We start from the raw sequence: 22,151 nt of genomic DNA on the forward strand, positions 1-22,151 counted from the left end.
GCCAACTAATCTATGACAAAGGAGGCAAGGATATACAATGGAGAAAGGACAGCTTGTTCAATAAGTGGTGCTGGGAAAACTGGACAGCCACATGGAAAAGAATGAAATTAGAACATTCCCTAACACCATACACAAAAAGAAACTCCAAATAGATTAAAGACCTAGATATAAGACCAGACACTATCCAAAACTCTTAGAGGAAAACATAGGCCAAACACTCTCTGACATAAACGGCAGCAACATCTTCTCAGATCCACCTCTTAGAGTATTGACAATAAAACGAAAAATAAACAAATGGGACCTAATTAAACTTCAAAGTTTCTGCACAGCAAAGGAAACCCTAAACAACTCAAAAAGGCAACCCACAGAATGGGAGAAAATCTTTGCAAGTGAATCGACTGACAAGGGATTCATCTCCAAAATTTATAAACACCTTCTGCAGCTCCATACCAAAAAAACAAACAACCCCATCAAAAAATGGGCAGAAGATCTAAGCAGACAGTTCTCCAAAGACATACAGATGGTCAAGAAACACAGGAAAAGATGTTCAACATCACTCATCATTAGAGAAATGCAAATCAAAACCACTAAGAGGTACCACCTTACACCAGCCAGAATGGCCATCATCCAAAAGTCTAAAAACAAGAAGTGCTGGAGAGGGTGTGGAGAAAAAGGATCCCTAGTACACTGTTGGTGGGATTGTCAATTGGTGCAACCAGTGTAGAAAGCAGTATGGAGATTCCTCAGAAAACTCAAAATAGAACTTCCATTTGATCGAGCAATCCCACTCCTGGGCATCTATCCAGAGAAAACCATGACACAAAGACACACGTACTCCGATGTTCATTGCAGCACTATTTGCAATAGCCAAGACATAGAAGCAACCTAAATGTCCATTGACAGAGGAGTGGATCAAAAAGATGTGGTACATATACACAATGGAATATTCTCAGCCATTAAAAAGAATGAAATACCGGCATTCGTAGCAACATGGATGGACCTAGAAACTATCATGCTAAGTGAAGTCAGTCATACAATGAGACTCCAACATCAAATGCTTTCACTGCCATGTGGAATCTGAAAAAAGGGCAGACTGAACTTCTTTGCAGAACAGATGCTGTCTCTGGAAGAGACAGTTTGGGGGGTGGGGGGATGTGCTTGGGCTAGGGGATGGAAATCCTGTGAAATCAGATTGCTATGATCATTATACAACTACAGATGTGATAAATTCATTTGAGTAATAAAAAAAAATAAAGTAGAAAAAAAAACAAACCTAGGAACTTTTGAAATGACAGGAATTACTTAGAAAAACCCCAAAATGCCTTTATTTCTGGAAAGGAGGCATGAGGTACCTAAAACATTTTATATAACATTTTATAACCCTTGAAAATCTGGTTTAATTTACAAGTAAAAAAAAATTCTAATCAGTGTAAACTTTGATTGAGATGAGACTCCTCTGTTGATTTCTAAAGATTTAGTTGTCTTATTTTGCCTATGTTGGTGACACTATAACCCCCCAAACTCCCATTATTCAGTGGATCCAGCCCTACTCAAAGTTCCCTTACAATCAGAGATAAAGCTCAACAGGGTTACTATCCAAGAGGCTTCTCATGTCTATGTTCTAAGTTACACAGGCTACTGTAATCTAAAGACAGCTCTCTCCTCATTGAGAAGTCTGCCAACCAGCTTCTGTAGCCTGACTCAGACTGCTTTGGGGCAGATGCAATCATGCTCAATCATGTCTCTTCTCCTTCCCGAAATGGAACACAATGCCCTCTCTTTTCTACATTCCGTACTTAGGTGGTAGAGAAGGAAACTGCACTGTGCTCGATGAAAATCTTTCCTAGCAATATGGAAAGGGATATTAAAACTGATGGAAAGGGGTGCTGGAAGAGGTAATGGGGACATGGGGGAAGAATCTCAGTCTATTGACTGCAGCATTATCATTTCCATGGTAATACAATGTGGTGTGGAAATCAATCAGTCATTCAAGATGTATGTGCTGAGTAATCAGAGCTAGCACTGCAAAGAAGACAGAAAGGGTTTCACACTTCTCATGATCTAGAAGCTCAGTCTTAAAGCCCTCATTTCATTCCTCCTGATTCATGATTTATTTAAGTCACGTTAAAGATAACGTATAAATATAAGAGAAAGTGGAGGTGTGTTGAAATAAAATGCATCCTCCTCCTAACCAAAACAAGTCTTCTTATTTCATGATGAAGAGCAAACCTGTTAAAATAACATTAATAATCCTTCAAGATACAACCATGAAGTAAGGCCAATATAGAAACAAAAATCTATCCATCTGTCTTTGAAAAATCTTCCCAGTTTGGTAATTTCAAATTGTAAGTTCCCATCATCATTTTAATGAATAATAGCAAAAGATGTGAACATTTTTCACCATTTTTAAATAGAAAGATATATAAATACATCATACTTCATTCAATTACAAAACAAATTTCCCATGACAACAGGATAATGGCAAGAAGAATTTCATATTCCCCTGACATAAAAGCAAACTGTTGAAAATAATGTTCTAGGACAAATTTAGCTCAGCTTCTCAATGAATTTAAATGGGTAAAGCAATTAATAATTTTCTGACAATTCCCTATGGCAGACTAGAGCCTTCCAGACATTTCTTTGCCTGTTAATGAGCACACATAGGCACATGACAAATTATGTCTTGGGGTCCTTTTAGGAGCTAAAAGCCACAGGCAGAACAGGTAAGATAATATGGAATAATAGCCACATACCTACACTTTCTTTCCCTTCACTAAAACCCTAATTTCTTTGAAATAGCAGGAAATTACTAGTAAGCTATACACTTTATTATATATTTTATAATAAATACATAATATATTTTATTATATATATAAAATAAAAAACAGGCTAAGTTGACAAAAACAAAGGATGGAGAAAAATTAAGTAGGTGGTAAACCTGGAAGTTGAGATTTCTTCCTGTATTTATTTAGTGAGTGTGTGTGCGTGTGTGTGTGTGTGTGTGTGTGTGTCTTTTTAGGTTTGCCCCTGCAGCATATGGAAGTTCCCAGGCTAGGGGTCAAATTGGAGCTACAGCTGCTGGCCTATGCCAGAGCCACAACAATGTCAGATCCAAGCCACATTTGCGACCTACACGGAAGCTCAAGGCAATGCCAGGATCCTTAACCCACTGATCAAGGCCAGGGATCAAACCTATGTCCCATCATAGATAATGGTCAGGTTCATTACTACTGAGCCACAACAGGAGTTCCTATTATTTATTCGTTTATTTACTTTTGCCTTTTTTTTTTTTATGGCTGCACCTGCTATATATAGAAATACCCAGACTAGGGATTAAATCAGAGCTGCAGCTGCCAGCCTACACCACAGCAACAACAATACCAGATCTCAGCCACGTCTGTGACTTACACCATAGTTCATGGCAATGCTGGATCCTTAAGCCCCTGAGCAAGGCCAAGGATCGAACCCACATCCTCATAGATAGTAGTTGAATTCATTACCGCTGAGCCCCAACAGGAACTCCCTCTTCCTGTACTTAGAATCACTGCCCATTAAGTGGTCAAGGATGAACTGAGGAGTTTGAGAGGATATCCTGAAGGCCTGAAACACAATAACTTCATGTTCTATTCCATCTTGCATCTATCAGTTTGGAAGTGGTTGGGAAAACCGTATTCTTGGAAGGGTATCTCCAATTAGACTTCCCACGATGACCTATAGCACCACAAAATCAACATATCCAAGCACAGACCTCTCTTACTCATCACAAATTTTGCATCCACTCATCTCAGGGATTAGCACCAACTACCTAACTGCTCTCATCCAAATATTTCCACATCCCACGTTGATAAGTTCTATCATAATTTAAATATTGCTTTTTAATGTATCTCCTTCTCTCTGGACAAGGATATGCCCTAAATCAGTTATTTGTCTATCTTATGTGGATTATTAATGTCACAACCTTTTAAATTGCCCTTCCTGCCTCCAGGCAGTCCTGGAAACTTCTTTACAAGTCATATATGCTGTCTATAGTGTGTGATTTACAACTTTATCTGGAACCTTCTATCTCCCTCAAAGACATCAGTCTAAAGAATTACGATTATCTCTGTAGTATACTGCCACCCACCTTCTCCCTGGTCTCCTTGGTCTGTGTTCCCATCTCATCCATTAAGTTTTGGTGGAGTAAACCATAGTCTAGTTAATAAACCCAAACAGGTATATCAGCTTATTTGATTATTATCTGTCTCTCCTAGTAAAGTGCAAGGAGGGCAAACACCTTTTTTACCTTGTTCATCACAGCCTCTTCAGTGTCTAGAAAGATGTCTGGTACAACGTACTTATCAGTAAATGTTTAATACACAGATCAATAAAGACAAGAGACTTAGGAGTCACCTTTCACTTGCTTTTTTCTCTATCTCCTATCCTGCTCCTCCATCAAAATCCTCTCAACAAAAAACAAGTCCTACTAGTTCTTCTCAACCACAGTGTGAATGCATCCTTGTGCTGTGTCCATTCCCACTTTTACATATCTTGGTCCAGGCCAACCTCTCTCCTGAGGAATCACTGGAACCACCTCCTCTCAGCACTATCACTTCCAACTTCAGAATGAACTTGCTAAGAGGTGATGTAATCTTGCTCAATCTTCCAGTGGTTCCTTATCAGTGATTTACAAGAAAACACCATGATGCTCCCTGCTCAGCTCTCCAGTCTCATTTCTAAACACTCCTTTTCAGCCTCTGTTCTAGCCCGTCAATGTCTTCATTCACTCATATTCAGTTAACACTAAAATACCATAAAATGATGCTCATCTCAGGCTAGTTTGTTGTGTTCATTAAGAGATTCTCCTGTATATATTCCTAAAGTAGCTGTTTCTGAACCAAAAAAAATCTCTCAGGATTAGTATTAGCCAAATATAGTTTGTGAAATTGACTTAGATAATGAAAAGTCACTTCTCCCAACCCAGTTTATCAGTAAAAAGTTGAAATCTCTAGCAAGTGCCTGGACCAAGGGCAGTTTATGTTCTCTGAAAACAGACAACAGCTTTACTCTGAGACTGTAGTAGCCAGCATGACACCATCTTAAGCAATCTATGGAATATAAATAGGATGTGATCATGTCTGTCTATCTCACACACATGAGTTACAAAGTGAACCCCAGTTGTGACAGCATCATTTTAGACATAAAAACTAGATGGTTAGACAGCCAAATAGACTTAGGAATTGAGCCAAGGAAAACCATTTTAAACTACGTTTCTCCATTCCAAGCTAAAAGCTCTAAAACTAAGGGCATTTCAACTTTCTGAATTCAGCCTCTATAATTCCTAAAAAAATAATATTAATATTATATAAATATTAAATTCCCCCAAGTAACAGTCAACTCTTTCATTACATTGATTTCTATAATCCCTTAAAGAAATGAATCTCCTCCTCTTCTGGGCTCCACAGTACTTAGATTACTCCATAAGTAGCACTTATCACATTAGCTATACTTGATGGCACACAAGTCTATTGGCCCAACCAGGGGGAGGAAAAGTGCACTGGAAGGGGTATCAATGGGCAGGGTCATGTACAGTTGGCGAGGTTGTGCACTGCTCAATTCTTGGGTTCACTATTCATGTTATTGTCTCTGTGCATGGGACAGCACAAAATCTGCATAATCTGCAGTGCCCTTACACAATAGCTCTGACTGGGTTTAAAGGGGGCTAAACTGCTACTTCTTCCACTTACTAGCTTCATAAGTCACTTAATATTTCTGAACCAAAACTCAAAAGTGGGAATGTATATAGAGATACATAAATCATATATACACATATGTGTGCATACACATAAAAAAATATTACCCATAAGTGATATAATACATGTGGAGGCACTGGGTGAACTTAATGAAAATGAAAGATATTTATATTACTTTATGTGTCTCTATATAACACTCAAATCATTTTTCATACAGATAACAACCAATCAAATTACTTAAGTTTTAGGCTTCCATACATCTGCAATTTAGCTGATAGATAAAAATGGAGAGCTTATAGTCTTTATTAAGAAATCTGCTGTCTAAATAATATCTTTCCATTTTATTATAATTTATCAAAACCAAATGAATAGCTTACATTAGAAAAGAATTCTCACCAGTATATATATAAGAAGTAAAATTATATCAAAAAACATGAAAATATAATAATGCATATCTAGCTGCTAACAGAAAAACAATTCCATTGAGTGATAAATCATCCATTTGCATATTAATGTGGATACAAAAAAAATAACTGGAAGGATCTATATGACTGAACTGGAAATGCACAGTGGAAGACATGAGAACCTCGCTTCTCACCCAGGTTCTGCCACCAACTGACTGTTTGAAGGTGAACTCAAATGAGTACTTCAGTCTTTCTCCACCTCAGTGTATTAACGGTAAAAGTTGACATTTTTAGAGAGATTTACCATGAAAAAAGACTTTCATGTTATCTTTTATGAAAACTAGTCTTTTAGACTGTGCTCTGAGGACCCAAAAGGGTTTTCTGCAATCACAAGGGCCCCTTCAGGAAGCAAGAATGTGGTCTGAAGGGATTTCAGGAGCCCTGCTCCAATTCCACCAAAGCAAATCCCTGTTACCTGTTTTGTAGATTAGTCTTCTGCATAAGATTCCATTTGAAAAAGTGGTTTCAAGTCTAGGGGGAAATGTGGAATTTTCTTCCAGGCTCTATGAGTCTCATTTAAAAAAAAAAAATTTCGCTATGCAAACATTTGTAAGATGGTTGTTGCATTCGAAACACTTTAATATTATTTTTAGAAGAGAGAAATGTTTACAAAAAATTCTCGAGAAATTTTCGCTTCTTTAAAAATTGTTTAAATTTTTAAAGATATGTATAGATTACTTTCAAAAATAAAAAATTAAAATAATATTCGTTTTCAAAAAAATAAAACATGCTTTTTAAAAGACTGATTACCCTTAGCCAAAAGTAGGGTGACCATATAATTTTTGCCCAACTTCAGACTTTGGATAGTGACAAGGATGCTATTCATTATTAATCTGAGACAAGAGAAGTTAACTGGACAGTCCCTGGCAAAGAGGGACACAGAGTCTGTCCTAATGATAAAAGACATGAAAGTGACACATGGTGAAAACAAAGGAAGTCCTGATGAAAACAATCTGTCAAGTAACAGATGTATGTCCTTGACACATGTGCTATCATTACAACACGGGAGGGATAGACAGTATCTATTCTCTCATCTACAATTTCAGTTTGGTTTGGATCCAGATAAATGGGAGCCACAGAGACAAATGTTCAGCTCCATCAGCCCTTGTTTAGCATGAACGGCTGAAAATTATAGTGAGAAAGTTAATTACAGCAGTTTGACTAATTGAAAGCTTTCTAAAACTAATGAGTCTAGCTTAATAGAAAGCCCCAATGCTTAGCAGTCTAAACAGGCACTAAACAAAGTACACGATCCTGTGATGCCTCTGAACAGAAACAGTGAAGTGCTGAGATGACCTTCTTACTGAAGGATAGGAAGGATTTGCGTTAAAGGTCAATAGCTGTCAGCTGGATAATGGAAGCCTAAAGAATACAGATGTTTATGTCTGAAAAACCTGCTTTATTCTTCTCCTAATTATTATACTTCAATATAGCACTCATTCTAGAAATTATATAGTTTATGGATTTCTATATTAATAAATGGGATGTTTTCTAGATTACATATGTCTTTTTCCAGGAAATAATACATATTTCATGTTACAGGGACATAAAGCACAGATCTTTATCACCTGAGAGGGGTAAATATCACCAAGAGTTATTAGCAAAAATATGTGAAAATACCTTGCCACTTACAAAAGAATTTGCCTAGCCTTTGTCCCTAGCTCCTAGGTAGGAGTCTAAACTCTTACTTGTTTTTCTTTTTTTTTTTTTTTCCACTGCACAGCATGAGGACCAAGTTACCCATACATGTATACATACTTTTTCCTCCCATCGCTATGTCGCGATGTAAGTATCTAGACATCATTCTCAATGCTGCAGAGCAGGATCTCATTGTAAATCCATTCCAAGAGCAAGAGTGTGCATCCATTAACCCCAAGCTCCCGATCCCTCCCACTCCCTCCCTCTCCCCCCGGGGAGCCACAAGTCCATTCTCCAAGTCTATTATTTTCTTTTCTGTGGAAATGTTCATTTATGCTGTATGTTAGATTCCAGTTATAAGTGATATCATGTGGTATTTGTCTTTCTCTTTCTGGGGAGTCTAGACTCTTAGAATTTCTGGAATAATAAGAATGCCCTTGGGATTCATGGTGGGCCCCTCAGACCAGTCATGCCAAGAAGACCCGCCAGGTGATTCGAAGGTTAGGCCTTTAATCTTCTAATACCAGCTGACCTCCTTGAGGGGTGGAAGGGGCTCAGAGATTGAGTTCAATCACATAGCCAATCAACTGCCTATGTAATGAAACGTCAATAAAAACTCTGGACATTAAAGCTCAGGTGAGCTTCCTGGTTGGTGATACGGATGTGCCCAGGAAGTAATGCATCCTAAGGACAGAGAAGGTTCACACAGGAGACCCTGCCAGACCTTGCCCTATACATCTCTTCCTTTGGTTGTTCTCAATTCATATCTTAAAATAAAACAATCAGAAGTACAGCATCTTTCTGAATTCTGTGAGCCATTCTAGTGAATTAGCAAAACTGCGAGGGACCTAGGAGCCCCTAAACTTGCAGCCAGTTGTTCAGAAGTGCTGGTGGGTTGGGAACCCCTGCACATGTGGCTTGTTTGAAGTGAGGGAAGTCTTATGGGGGCCTGAGCCCTTCATCTATGACATCTGCACTAATTCCAGGTGGTTACGTGAGGATTGCATGGCAGCCCTAAAGATTTAATCCACTCTCAAGAAATGTCAAGAGCTAGATAGCTAGTCTACGTAATGAAAAAAGAAAAATCACACTTTGATTTAATGCTTAAAAACCTGAAGCCACAGTAAGGTTATAATTACAAACTTTTTGTTTGTTTTTTGTCTTTTTAGGGCCACTCCCACAGCATATGGAGGTTCCCAGGCTAGGGGTTAAATGGGAGCTGTAGCCGCTGGCCTAAGCCACAGCCACAGCAATGCACAATCCGAGCCGCTGATGTGACCTACACCACAGCAGACGGCAACACCAGATCCTCAACCCACTAATCGAAGACAGGGATCGAACATGCATCCTCACGGATACTAGTCAGATTTGTTTCCACTGAGCCATAACTCTATAATTACAACCTTTAAAGAGGAGTTCTCCTAAAACAAAACAAAAGCCCTCTAAATGTAAAACAGTATCAAAGGGATGTGTATAATGTTAGCATCTTGCCAGGCTAAGATAGTTTACTGTGCTATTCTCCAAACACAAAAATACCACTGCTGAGTCAGTGCCGTTTGGGGTTGACCTTCCATCCAGACCTTCCCAACACAACACTGTGTAAATGATATTCATTTGATCTAAGGCTAGCCAGTTTTGGAAATTCCATCTCTAAAGTTAAGTAGGGTCGGACCTGGTTAGTACTTGGATGGGAAATTCCATCTCTAACAGAGCAGCATAATGTTTTGACAGTCTTATTTAGGAATTTAATCACTGGTCTTCGTTTACTAGCACTCTTCAGCCACCAATTATAATAAGTGATAAAAAGTGGTGATTTTGCCTTGCTCCCAAGAGTTTTCATAGCTCTACGATATTTTCATTCCAAAAACTAAAGAACAAAGTTAATCAAAAGCAAAGCTCTTTGGGTTTGGGTTCTCCTAAAAAATTTCCCTTCCATTCTCAATTTACACATGTACCTTTTCACAATCCTTTTTTATATGTCTTTTCAACTGTATCATTTCACACATTTCAATTTATAAAATGTATCTTTTATTAATGTATTAATAGTCTAATAAAGATATCAGAGATTATTTGCAAACAAATGAAGCATGGGCTGACATTTAGGATTTTCTCTCTGGTTTCCAAAGGGTCTTAAATACTTTAGGAATAGGTCAAAAAGAATCAGTTAGCCACTGCAAGCCCAGGTTAATCTTGGCACTGACAAAAGCAATGCAAACTCGAGGGTTTTTTCTTTGTTCCTCCTCAATGATATCATAGGGTAAAATCTTTAATGTGCTAAGACTCTAAGACTGCATTCCTTGCTACAACTGATAGTAGGAGCCACTGTGAAAAGTTAACTCAGGGAACAACAGGATCAGTGTGGCAACATAGGAACCAGAGACTGGAAAAAGAATAGAAACTATATTTGAAGAGAATGTGACTTGAGGCAAGACCAGCTTCAAGATCCTTTGATGCTATTTCCCTGTTATGGAATCATGAAGAAGTGGATTATATAACGGCAAAGAGAGAGAAGAAAGAAAAAAGTGACCTGAAAAGTATTTCTTTATATATATAAGCATCCCCTGCCTCAAGAGAGAACCATCAAACAGACTCCAATGTATCTACCCTAAAGGCCAGAATAATAGTAACACCCACAGAAAATCAGATAGTAGGGAGAAATAGGTTTAGGTGGGAGAATAAATAATATCTTTTTCAATTTTGGATTTTGCAAGTTTGCAGGTTTTTTATGTTTTTTTTTTTTTTTTTTTTAAATGGCCATACCCATGGCACATGGGACTGAAGCTGAGCTGCAGCTGTTGTGGCAACACCAGATGCTTTAACCCATTGCACCCAGCCAGGGCTCAAACCCTCGCTTCTGCAACGATCAGAGCCACGTTATTTTTATCTTTAATAAATCTTTATATGTTACTTTAATAAAAGTGAAACCCACTGTGTCATAGCGGGTACTCCTACAGGGTTTTTTACACAGATATTCTAAACAGTGTTGAGGCATTTAACACCTTGTATAAGCTATTCGTTTCTCCATATTTAAGATTACATGTTAAAATCTAACAAGAGAGATTCTATTACACTGAATAATAGAGAGACAGAAGACATGCATGCAGGGGATTTACCTCGGCTGTGAAAGTGCAGATGAAATTTAGTGGGTACAGCAGAACAATCAGATTTACGTCTCCAAAGGTTATCACGAACCTGGGCTTAATTAGCAATTATCGCAAAGCCAGTACCTGAAATATCAGTGGGGTGGTTGCAGAAGAAAAGTTCAGACTCTTGATCATGTGGCTTTCAGGATCATATTTTGACATAAATCCTTTGATCATAACCGTTTTGGCTGTTCCTTGTTCACCAACTAACAGCACAGCCTAAAACAGGAGTTGAGAGAGAAATCCAAGAAATCCAATAAAATAATTGTCATGGGCTGGACTGCGTCCCCATAAACTTCATATGTGGAAGCCCTAACCCCAATACCTCAGAACATGACTGTGTTGGGTGACAGGGTCTTTAAAGGGATGGTTGAGTTAAAATGAGGACGTTAAGGTGCGCTTTTGTTCAATCTAACAGGCATTGTTGCAAAAAGCAGACGTTTTCATACACAGAGAAACAACAGGGATGTGCACACACAGATAAAGACCATGGAAGACGCAGCAAGAGGACAGCCATCTGCAAGCCAAGGGGAACTTCAAGCCTCCAGAACTGTGCAGAAACAACCATTCATTATTTAAGCCACTAACTTTGTGGTATTTTGTTATGGCAGCACTAGCAAAATAACACAGTGTTCTAAAGAGAAGCATTTCTCTTTGGGAAAACAAGTCAAAATTCACTTCCTCTTAATATATGAGAAATAATTGCTTAATTAGGAATTAGACCTATTCAACTCTAATATTGTTACTGAGGAATAATAAAAGAAGGATACTAATGAGGGTAATATTTTTATTTATTCTAAACAGTAACATGAAACAGGCTAGGATAAGTGCAAGATGCTCCATGTTTTCGAGGGACATTTTTAAATACGTTATCTTTAATAAAAGTGAAAGAGTTGTCATACCTTGCCCTGTTTAGCGATGGTTTTAATTAGGAAGTCAGTTCTCACATTGTCAACATTTGGCACCAGAATGGAGCTATATTCTGGGATGGTATGAGATGGATACACATATTCCTCAGTACATGAGTTCCAGTGCATCCATTTACCTGAGGTGAACAGAGAACACTGACATCTTCATATTCCTAGTCACAATTTAATCCCTAACTATAATGAGCAGACATTCTCGGCATCTCAGGAAGCCATCTTCCCCAAACTCCACAAAACAAAAATCATTAAATTCAGACATCTAAGTAGTTAAGTATGTATTAGCCAAGTCAAATTTTCCAAAGGAACTATTCCAAAGTAGCATACTAGGAAACAGTAAGAACTATCTTGGATGTTTTGGGGGGGCTCTACCTGCAGCATATGGAAATTCCCAGGCCAAGAATGGAACCCACACCACAGCAGTGACCCAAATCGCTGCAGTAAAAAAGCCAGATCCTTAACCCGCCATGCCGCAAGGGAACTCCAAATTTTTCTTTTTAAATGTGTAGGTTTTCAGCAACATAAAGTATATATAAAAATAATGACAGTGACAGTATGTACCTAAGTCATTTTTCATTATATCCTTCCCTAGTGGTAAAACCAAAAATAAAAGATCCTATTTTTGTGTATGTGTGTGTATATTTCATATATATACTTCATACACATACTTCATATATGTGTGTGTATATATATATATATACACTTCATATATGTATGCCATAGAAATAAACTTAAAGTACATCACAGATACAGATGTATAGATACACCTAATACATAAAAATAAACTTTACCCATTGTAATGTTTACATAAGCTTCTGATCAAATCAAATGAATAGCTGAAATGGATCTGATTTGGGGATTTTTTTAAATTTGTTTTAAGTTCACTAAAAGTTTAGTACACAATATATTTAACAACAAGAAAATGTACGTTTGGAACACAGTTGAAATAAATATTTGAAAAAGAAACAATTGGCTCTCTTACATACATACATGAAAACTTCCATTTTAATTGTACAGCCAAAAGCTCTAATTATGATTTAGAAATATATAGGTACATATATAATTATTAATATATAGGTACATATAATAATTATATATTATATATTTACATACTATATCTATTATATGATAATAAATATATAATATATAATAATTATATATATATATGTATATATAGTGTGTGTATGTGTGAGTATCTTAGCCATTTGTGAAAAACTGGTCCTGTGTGTGATGGATGGGTAGAGGCAGGCGTGCTCACCATCTGACGTGACGTAATAATCAAACATGGTGTCGTCCGGCCCCGCTAGAGGCGGCAGATCAAGAGCCAGCATCTCCTGGGAGCGTAGCCAGTGTTCCAGCCGGCGCCGGCCATCCAGTTCCAGCACCGCCCCAACGCTCCACATCAGGGAGAAGACATACAGTCTCCCCAAGTGCTCTGGCGTGACCTCCCCGCCGTGCTCCTGAGCACAGAAGACACTTTTCCTTTAGTTTCGTAACTCTGAAACCAAAATGTTGCTTTGACGTGTTAATGAAATTAGCAAAGATCTACAACGGATAACAGTTTTTCTCCAAAACAAGAACACGGAAGAGATGAATAAAACTGGAGAACAACAGAACTGCTCTCTGGTTTCTGAAATAAATTTAGAATGCTTTTTAAACAGCAACTCTGCCACTCAATTGTAAATTATAAATTATGCAAGGTCCATGTTTGAAACCTCCCCCCTTCCCCATGGCTCTAAGCATCAACTTCAAATATTGCAGACACCGCACAACATGGCTCAGCTCAAAGGAGAGAAATTTCTAGAAAGCGGAATGATTCACCTTGGGAGGAATGAGGCCTTGAAGCATGTTGATGCTCTGCATGACCACCAAGGCCTCCAGCATCTCCATTTGGTGCTCTAAGTTCTGAATACTGAAGCGGTACAGGTCCGGAAAGGACTTGATGTACAGCTGACGAAGAATCTCAGCTTCTTGAGGCGAACGTTTTTTAAGAAAACCCTGTTCGTTTACAGATAAATTCAATAATTAAATTTGTTAGTACACCACAGAAATGGCCGTTTTTGGACAAAACTTTTTAAAACATCAATTAACGATAACAATTATCTCTAATGACTATACTGCTCTTCTGAGGTACCAGGCTTTCATATAAATCCTTTCAAAAAGATTTTTAACTCCTTTGATTCTCAAAACAACTCTCTGAGGTAGGAAGTGTTATTATCCTTTTACAGATGAGGAAACTGAGGCACAAGACATTTGAGAACTGTGTCCCAGATCCCACAGCTGGTAGGTAGCAAAGCCAGAATATGCACACCCAGAGTCTGACTCTGGCTTCCCTACGTTCAGCTGCTACACCACACATAAGCTCAGGTCATGAAGCCAAGACGGAGGGAAACATCTTCGGCTCTTGATTAAAATATGTTAGGAGAAAATAAGGAGCCATATATATATATATCTGGAAATAATTTAGAAAAATTAAAAGGAATAAAAGATGAAAAGAAAATCCATCCCCAGATTGTTCAAAATAGGACACAAAGATTTATCACAACTAATTGTTTCCTTTTATTGCTTCTAATGTAATTGATAACCAATGTAGAAAAAAACATTAAATACTCAGGAAAATGGAGAATTTATTCATTTGGGAAAGGTTTCATTAGGAAACTACATGTGTTCCATAACAAAATACCCCTTAACGCACAACGATATTTCTTTAAAGTGAGGAAAGTTCCCCAAGAGATCAAATCATTCTTAGAGACTTGACAGAAGCAATCAAATGTTGATTCCCAATTATCCAGCAATTCATGAATTCAACATGATTGCACAGTAACCGGCAAAACACAGCACTTTTGAGTTGATGGAACCAAAAAGTATCATGCATGCGCCAACTATTCAGCACAACTTACAGAAGCTCTTGGATTCCAGGAATACAACCTGTCCTCTAACATTCTCAGAGCTGCCTTGCCCTGATGTAAACATTTCCAGTCTGATTTTTTGTGAGTCTTGCTTCTTGCCAACCATTTGTAAGAAGGAACTTAGTGTTAATGTAAAGGCCTTATTCAGCTTCAACATGAACAGAATATAATAGAAGCTAATTTTATAAATAGCAAACTCTAAGTATGCACTAGCTAGTAGTTTGAAAGTATTTTTATAATGATTTTTTTCCATTAAAGTATTTTTTAAAAGCCTTTGTGTATATGTATGTGTGACTGGGTCACCTTGCTATATAGTGGAAAACTCACAGAACACTGTAAACCAGCTATGATAGAAAAAAATAAAAATCATTTTAAAAAATAAGTAAATAAAACAAACCCCAACTAGATGATGCTGAAGCAATAACACATTGATGAGTTTAGATTATTTTAGTTCCTAGCCATTTTACTGAACAATTGTTTTTCAGGAGATTAACTTTATTTTCTGGGACAAAGAATCTAATTATTGATCAATAAAAGATCAAAAAAATAAAAAATAAAAATAAAATAAAAGCCTTTGTGAATTTGAATAATTTGGGGGGGAATCAAAACTACATTTTCATTTGAAGTTTGCTATAACTGTGGTTACTAATCCTAAATCCATTGTGAGTCTTAAAAAATAAAAAAATAAAAAATTTCAGCAATAATTCCTGCACCTCCCTCCACAGAGAATTTTTTTTTTCTTTTTATAGCCATACCTGCAGCATATGGCATATGGGCTCTCCCAGACTAGGGGTCAAATTGGAGTTGCACCTGAGGCCTATGCCATAGCCACAGCAATGCTGCATGAGCCACATCTGCATCCTACATCACAGCTTGCAGCAACGCCACATCCCACTGAGTGAGGCCAGGGATCGAATCCACATCCTCACAGACACTACGTTGGGTTCTTAACCCACTGAGCCACAATGGGAATGCCAAGATTCTAATGTGACAGATTGAGGTGTGACACAGTCATCTGTATTTTAAAGAACTGTCACTGGTGATTACTCTTACAAAGGCAGCTTGTTCTACGTTCTCCTTAATAGATGGGGAATTTGTAAACTAGAACTCTTCAGAAGCATTTTCAGTGACATATCCAGTGTACATCAGTATCACTTTGCCTTATAATCCTCTCCTTCTGCACATCTTCATCTACTTTATGTAAAATATGAATTAAGTTTCCAATCAAAATTACCTCCCCAAAACTTAGGTAAATGAAAATAATTTGACCAATGTCAAAAAAGATTTTACCAGTGACTTGTCTAATAAGCATTCTGCCTTACCTTACAGTATCTTTTCAATTTATTTTTTAAATTTTTAAATTTTTTATTGTTATTTCCCCAATACAATTTTCTTCTACTATACAGCATGGTGACCCAGTTACACATACATGTATACATTCTTTTTTCTCCCATTATCATGCTCCATCATAAGTGACTAGACATAGTTCTCAGGGCTACACAGCAGGATCTCATTGCTAATTCATTCCAAAAGCAATAGTTTGCATCTATTAACCCCTTATAGTATTTATTTAGTGAAATAGCCAAGTATGCAAGGCATTCAATTATAATCTTATTATAATCAATATACTATAACATTTATTGATAGTAATAAAATTATATATCTTATCACTATTTGAAGAGATATTATCTAAAATATTATTTACAAGTGCAAAGTTAAAACTAACATTAAAACTATGGAATCTTATTTTTAAAAGTTCTTTATATGCAATTTTTTTAAAATTGTCTCCTTTTAGTTAATACTCAAAAAGGTTGTTCCCAAATTTTTTGTAAACGAGTATCTTTCAAAAATGTCATGAATCCCCAAAGTGATAAAATTAAATTTTCCTTATTCAGTCACCATTTGGTGGGATTATTGATTCACCTAAACCTTGCAATTACCCCCCAATCCACAGTGTGGAAATTCCAGGTCTAAAATGATTAGAACTGAAGAACCTTCTAAGGGACAAAGTTGGCTGAAGCATTTAAGGATCTCCCACAGACATCAGATTAAGATCCGATTACACCACCAGGTCTGCAGAAAAAATCAGCACACACTTTAAAAGAAAGCTAAAGGGTCTGCTTTCCTCTTTAATCATACAAAAAAAAAAAAAAAGATTCCACTCATACCTCAAGAATAGGATTCCAATCAAGAATAGATGAACTCATGAAAACCATTCCATTTCTTGAGACAGTAGCAGGTGAAGCATTGTCAATGTTATGAGGTTCAAAAACAATCTTGCAATTTGGAGCCATGGGAATCCGATCACCATTGGCAAGGGTTAGAGTTTTGTTATCATCCAAAACAGAATTTAGATTTTCAATCCAGATGGCGTCTACTGGACCATCAAGAACTATCCAGATGTGCTCCCCTAAAAAATCCCACCAAAGGCAGGCGGAAAAACATACACACATATAACATAGATATATAACTACTATGTTTGAAGAAGTACTATAGTTTGATGTAAGTTTCAGTGATTTTTAAATAAAGCTTTGATCTAAATGATTATCTTAATTTGCCACATAGGACTCTTCCAGTTCTTTATGTAGCAGTTGTATCAAGCCCTTGGTCAAACCAAAAAGTCATTTGTTCACTGAACACATATTCACTGAGCACCCTCTCTGTATCAGCATTGTTCCAGGGATGCTGTGAAAAAGACAATATCCTGCCTTCACAGAGTTTATGTTCTAAGGGGTAGAAATGACAAACCAATATGTAAAGAAATACATAAGATAAGGAAAATTAAGCTGGATAAAAGGATGGGACATTTTAGATAAAGTGGTCATTCTTAGAGACTCTGAACAGAAGCAATCAAATGTTGATTCCCAATTATCCATCAACTCATGAATTATCCATCAGTTCGCAAATTCAACATAATTGCACAGTGACAAAGACAAAACACAGCACTTCTGAGCTGACAGAACCAAAAAATATCAAACACAGGGCCAGGTAACCAGTACAACTCACAGAAGCTCATGAATTCCCATGAATACAACCTCCCCATTGGTCTGCCCTCTAACAATTTATATTGTTAGAACAGAATATCTCTGGAGGAGAACTAAGTGATGTGAAGATACAGAGCTAGAATTTTTCAGGCAGTGGAAAAAGCAGTTGCAAAGACCCTGACGTGGGTACAAGCTTAGGGTGCTCATATTCCAGGAACAGCAACAGGTTGAAGCTGGTTAGAAAGAAGAGAGGGAGGCGGGAAGAGATGTGAGTGGAATCAGAAAGACAGGTAGGACAAGATAGCAGAGCACGGAATCAATTCTGGCTTGCGCATGTTGAATTTGAGATGTTCGACAGAACTGGTGAGTTGGGAATTCAAGGGCTAGAGATTAACACGTAGACACCGTCGACTTAGAGATGGCATTGAGAACCAGGGGCTGGATAAGATTCTTCCAGATCACACATCTAGATGGAGACAAGAGGTCTGAGGGCAGAGGCACCAAAATGTTTAGACTTCTGGCAAGGTCTCCTCCCCTGGCTCCTCTGTCTGGGTAACCTCTCAGTGAAGCAGAAGAGGAAGAGAGCCAGCCGGCAAGACAGCCCTGAGTCTAGTGGTGGAAGAGTTTGAAGAGGAATGACCTGCTGTGCCAGTTGCTGTTGAGAGCTGGACTGGACTGAGAATCAACAATTTGTAGCTGATGAGCTAGAGGTCACAAGTGTCCCTAATAGTGTAGTTTCTGAGGGACCCTGGGCACAAAAACTAACCAGATATCTGGAGGTAAAGAAGATGACTTAGAGGAATGCTCCACAAAAATGCCCCTCAACAGAAATGCCCTTGTAAATTTAGATTTTCGTTTTAACAGTTGCTTTTAATTTCTTAACCACTGGTTTCTCTTACTTCCCAACATAACCAAGCTTGTAGTTCCAATTTTTATCTATTGTGTAAGAGCTGTGGAAGATTCTAAGTCAAATCAAATGCTACAAAAACCCTAATTCTGCTCCTTCAACTAGCAGTTTAAGTAAAATGATGAACTGATCACCAGAGTCCCAGTGAAAGAAAAAGCATAGGTTGCCTTTAAAATAAAAGAAAATTAAAAACCTGAGTTCTTATTCTTTGAGGAAACATTTGGCCACTGGGTCTGTGTTTACAAAGGATTACTAGAACAAATCAGAAGCAAAATGGTATTTAATTCCAGTAAAACAACAGCATTTTCCAATACGAGCATCCTTGAGAAATGAAGCGTTTTCTCTTCTCTTTTAACAGTTGGGAGTTCCCGTTGTGACTGAGTGGTTAACAGACCCGACTAGGATTCATGAGGTTGTGAGTTCAATCCCTGGCCTTGCTCAATGGGTTAAGGATCCGGCATTGCCGTGAGCTGTGGTGTAGGTGGGGTCCCACGTTGCTGTGGCTGTGGCATAGGCCAGCAGCTGTAGCTCCAATTTGACCCCTAGCCTGGAAACCTCCATATGCCGCAGGTGCAGCCCTAAAAAGACAAAAGACAAAAAACGAAAAACAAACACACACGAAAAAAACCAATTGGTGTCGGATTGGTCCCTAAAAGAGAACATCAGTGGTGCCACCTTAAACATTTTTCAACAGAACCCTGTTGCTCAGAGCAAAAAGGAAGCCCAAATAAATGTCTTGTCTTTTTCTACCTTCCTCCGTCCCTGCAATTACATGCACTGTGCCTTTTTCCTACTCATTCAGGAGAAAAAGGAGAATTATCACCTTTTCCATCTGAGCTGATATTCTGGGACCACTGGGCTCAATTTACAGGGTCCATAAGTAAGAGAATATTCAGAGTGAACCACTAGCCCTTAAGGAGTTTGTTAAAACAAAAACCAAACACCAGTGTACATCTAAAGAGTTAGCTAGTTCAGCATAAACTTCTATTTTCTTCCCAAAGAAATCCATTTCCTCCTGTAATTTCATAGGAGAATCATTTTTCTAAAAATAAGCCATACTTAAAGAAAGGTACCTTTTTTTTCAACTTTCAGTGAAAACAGTTGTGATAAAATCACTTTATTCAGTACTTTCAATTTTCCTTAACAGCTTTTCCTATCTATTTTATTCTAAGCTATCAAAGGGATACAGAAATATTTTTTTCAAAAGGAAAATAATTCCTTCTGTAACCAAAAGGGGGGGGTATTTCAAATGCACTAATCAATCATTTCAGTATTTCAACATTCACAAAAATATCATACTGATTTATGACTTCTTGGTCTCGACTAAGATATTGTATGGAAAATACAGTAGGTGTACTAACATAAATAGCCACCAAGGCTTTTATTTAAAAGCACATGTAAAAAATAACGCTTGTAATTCATTTTCTACCTTTCTTAGCCCTCAATGTTTTCCTCCAAAGGGTAGAAAAGATCCCATCAGTCCAATCATTTGTTGCCACGTCAAGCCGACCGAACATCTGCGGGGCTGTAATCGCCTTAGGATTCATCCTCATTTCCCGGTGTGGTCTTCCACAGTCTATAGCAAATAAATCCAAATTTTAAACAACTCAGATGTAGAACGAACTGCCATTAGGCAACATTGCACCAATTTGCAGTGTACTGTCAATGGGTGTTCAAAACATGAAAAATGCAGAAATACATGGAAAATATAGGTCTTACTGCATTCCAAGTTTTTGTAATTAGCCTCATTATATTTTTTTGACCGAAGCACTTTTTTATCTTCTGGAAAAGAAAATTGCATGTTACATAAGCGGGGGAAAGATATGCTGGAATTGATGAAGGAATTAATGTAATCCAGTTCTTCAGATTTCACAGCTCAAAAACCTTTTGGTTTGTGATGTGCCAGATTAAATCTTATACCTGAAATGTCACTTAGAAGATGCCTTATTCTCTTCATTATCATCTTTGATTTGCTGAGATATGGTCTTTCTCATTTGGAAAAAAATCAACTAATGTTGCAAAAATCAAGGATTTTTCTTCTGCGGCCAACTTCAAAAAAGGTATTCATATCTTTCAAATTCTAAGACTACTCTGGATTCTGTACATAGGAGACTGTGACTAATAAGTTTAAAAAAGCAAAGAATAATGTTTCAAGTAGAAAATCCTAAAAATAGATGCTGAAATATTACATTCTGTGCAAAAGAATGACAAAGGCACACATACACAGATACACACATTGGGAAAAGTGTTGCATTAAAGTTCATTTAGAAAATTAGGTCATAGTTATCTTTTTCAAAAATCACAAAAAGAATCAGGGTAATCACCTGCAATATTTTACAGTACTAAAGTTCAACTTAGTCACAGTTCAGCTTCAATAAATGTTATCCATAAGACTAGCAACACTTTTTTAAAAATCTAATCACACTTCACAAAAGGCCAGCAAACTCTTCAAATGTATGACAGTATCATAGGTGAAAGCTGGCATGGTCTGTTGCCCATACAAGAGAAACCATCAAAAATTATTTCATGATGGTGGTAGATAGAATTGTAACATTTTCATTTAAAATGGCATAACATTTTTATAAGAGCACTCTGAGGAAAAAAAATGCTTGACTTTTTAAATGTTGGTTAAACTAATTCTTCTTAATTCTTTTCCTAGGCATTTCATTTTTCAAATTTAATTTTAGTGCAGTACAGTTGATTTACAATGTTGTATTAGTTTCAGGTGTAAAGCAAAGTGAATCAGTCATACATATAAATATGTCCATTATTTTTTCCCACATAGATTATTACAAACTATTGAGTGGATTTTCCTGTCCTTCACACCAGTCAGAATGACGATCATCAAAAAGTCTACAAACAACAAATGCTAGAGAAGGTGTGGAGAAAAGGGAACCCTCCTACACTGTTGGTGGGAATGTAAATTGGTGCGAACAGTATGGAGTTTCCTTAAAAAACTAAAAATCGAACTATCATATAATTCGGCAACCCTACTCCTGGGCATCTATCCAGAGAAAACTCTAATTCCTAGGCATTTTCCTTTTTTTTTTTTTTTTTTTTTTTTTTTCCTGGGCTTCTTTAGAAAAAAACAAAACAAAACTTTATTTTATCGTGGTAATAACACTTAACATGAGCTCTACCTTCTCAACAGTTTTTAAGTGTACAATACAGTATAGTTAACTACAGCAGATCTCTAGAATTTATTCAACTTGCATAGTTCAAACTTTGTGCGTGTTGATTAGAAATTTTCCATTTCAGCTGCCCCTCAGCCACTGGTAATTACCATTATACTCTCTGATTTTATGAGTTTGTTTTAGATACCTCATATGAATGGAATCATGTATTATCTGTCCTTCCATGGCTGGTCTGTTTCATTTAGCATAATGTTTTCAAGGCCCATCCAATGTTCTTGCATATTGCTGGATTTCCTTCTTTTTTAAAGATGAATAATACT

At 37.2% G+C, this 22,151-nt stretch overlaps 1 protein-coding gene across 3 annotated transcripts in view; it reads right to left on the reverse strand.

Annotated features, from left to right (window-relative positions):
- The window catches only part of DNAH5 (dynein axonemal heavy chain 5), a 319,273-nt gene that overhangs the window by 105,079 nt on the left and 192,043 nt on the right, over nt 1-22,151 (reverse strand). For all 3 annotated transcript variants that reach the window (XM_085001716.1, XM_085001717.1, XM_085001715.1), the window contains 6 exons: nt 20,127-20,273; nt 16,975-17,216; nt 13,719-13,895; nt 13,156-13,357; nt 11,877-12,019; nt 11,059-11,193 (listed from right to left, as the gene is read on the reverse strand). In XM_085001716.1, coding sequence (XP_084857842.1) covers nt 11,059-11,193; nt 11,877-12,019; nt 13,156-13,357; nt 13,719-13,895; nt 16,975-17,216; nt 20,127-20,273 — 1,046 coding nt within the window. The remainder of the gene's footprint in view (nt 1-11,058; nt 11,194-11,876; nt 12,020-13,155; nt 13,358-13,718; nt 13,896-16,974; nt 17,217-20,126; nt 20,274-22,151) is intronic.

Source organism: Sus scrofa, chromosome 16 (genome assembly GCF_054392235.1).
Source record: "Sus scrofa isolate SSC_HxYL_T2T_F1_AM1 chromosome 16, Sscrofa_HxYL_maternal_Yorkshire_Landrace_v2.0, whole genome shotgun sequence".
NCBI lineage: Eukaryota > Metazoa > Chordata > Mammalia > Artiodactyla > Suidae > Sus > Sus scrofa.